Source organism: Limulus polyphemus, unplaced genomic scaffold, assembly GCF_000517525.1.
Source record: "Limulus polyphemus unplaced genomic scaffold, Limulus_polyphemus-2.1.2 Scaffold4268, whole genome shotgun sequence".
Lineage (NCBI taxonomy): Eukaryota > Metazoa > Arthropoda > Merostomata > Xiphosura > Limulidae > Limulus > Limulus polyphemus.
The window spans coordinates 24,819-26,814 of NW_013669878.1; the positions used below are offsets into that span (position 1 = coordinate 24,819).

Genomic DNA, 1,996 nt, shown 5'->3' on the forward strand with positions numbered 1-1,996 from the left:
TCTTCCTTTCCCTCTATCGGTTCAAAATTAGGGATGACAGTGTCTTCCTTTCCCTCTATTGGTTCAAAATTAGGGATGACAGTGTCTTCCTTTCCCTCCATCAGTTCAAAATTAGGGATGGCAGTGTCTTCCTTTCCCTCTATCAGTTCAGAATTGGGATGGCAGTGTCTTCTTTCCCTCTATCGGTTCAAAATTAGGGATGGCAGTGTCTTCCTTTCCCTCTATTGGTTCAAAATTAGGGATGGCAGTGTCTTCCTTTCCCTCTATCGGTTCAAAATTGGGGATGGCAATTGTCTCCTTTTCCCTCTATCGGTTCAAAATTACGGATGGCAATTGTCTCCCTTTCCCTCTATCAGTTCAAAATTACGGATGGCAATTGTCTCCCTTTCCCTCTATCAGTTCAAAATTACGGATGGCAATTGTCTCCCTTTCCATCTATCGGTTCAAAATTAGGGATGGCGAATGCAAGTAGCCCTTATGTAGCTTGTTGCAAATAACCAAAACAAAAAAACATTTTTACTAATCTTATATATTGAACTTTAATTTTTTTTAACACTGATATAATAGCATCAACATTTTTTCTAGCTATGTCTGAAGATTTATTTTCATTTTAATCTAGAAAATCCTATTTGCAAACACTGCAAGCCCAGAGAACCCGAGTTTTATCAAAACGAGGTATGTGTTGAGTTTCAGGTTTCTCTAAACATTATATGATAAACGTACGTTCGTAAGAATAACGTAACATAATATCATGTTTGGTAAACTAATATGTATTAAAAAAATAAAGGTTAATCTATTAAAATTATAACAAGATTCATGTGTGTAAAAGGTATTTGACCAGACTTTGAAATGGTTAACAACTGTTTTTATCTTGTATATTCATTTGAAAAATGTTTCAACTTTACCCAGCCACTTCAGTAAATTATCTGATTTTTCTAGACACATTTAAGCTGTTTTATTTTTCTAAAATACTTTAAATCTCTTAAGTTATTGTAACTGTTAATAAAAAGGTGGATTGCAAGAGAAATAAGTTTAATATATGTTGTCCATTACACAGAATTGGACTATTCTCTGATATACCAGCTCAAACAAAGTTAAAAAATGTGACTTTTAAAGTAATAAATATCCAAATTTCTGATACTCTTAATTGTAGTAAATGGAACTGACATGATTACCATATATGGGTGTTTACATAACCAGGATATTTTGGTCATTTTAGTTTTTATATTCTGTAATTAGTTAGATTAGTTCATGATTGATTAAGTGGGATATATCACTAAGACTGTCCTCTAATTAATACCGACCTGACATAAGCTGGTTGTTAGGGTGCTCGACTTGTAATCTGCGGGTAGCGGGTTTGAATCCCTGTCATCAAACATGCTTACCATTTCAGCTATGGGGCATTATAATGCAATGGTCAAACCCACTATTAGTTGTTTAAAAATGTAGCCCAAGAGTTGGTAGTGGGTGGTGTTGATTAGTTGCCTTCCTTCTAGTCTATCACTGCTAAATTAGTGATGGCTAGTGCAGATAGCCCTAGAGTAGCAATGCACAAAATTCAAACCAAACTAATTAATACCAGCAAATCAAATTGGCATAGAAAGTTATCACTTTTCTCTCACAAATTTAAAAGAATATTTATTTTATGTTCAAAATAATTAATTTGGGGGGGGGGGGCAAATTCTGAAACCTGGAGAAAAACGTTTTACTTTTTAAAGGAGTATCAAATTCCCAAACCTGGAGAAAAACGATTTACTTTTTAAAGGAATATCAAATTCCCAAACCTGGAGAAAAACGTTTTACTTTTTAAAGGAATATCAAATTCCCAAACCTGGAGAAAAATGTTTTACTTTTTAAAGGAATATCAAATTCCCAAACCTGGAGAAGAACGTTTTACTTTTTAAAGGAATATCAACTTCCCAAACCTGGAGAAGAACGTTTTACTTTTTAAAGGAATATCAACTTCCCAAACCTGGAGAAGAACGTTTTACTTTTT

General features: G+C 33.8%; 1 protein-coding gene across 1 annotated transcript in view; it reads left to right on the top strand.

The window, feature by feature from the left end:
- LOC106470887 (DNA polymerase delta catalytic subunit) overlaps positions 1–1,996 on the top strand; it is a gene marked incomplete at its 5' end in the record, with an annotated part of 29,865 nt that overhangs the window by 24,304 nt on the left and 3,565 nt on the right. Inside the window, 1 exon segment of the mRNA XM_013931463.2 lies at positions 620–675. Within this exon segment, the coding sequence (XP_013786917.1) occupies positions 620–675 (56 nt within the window).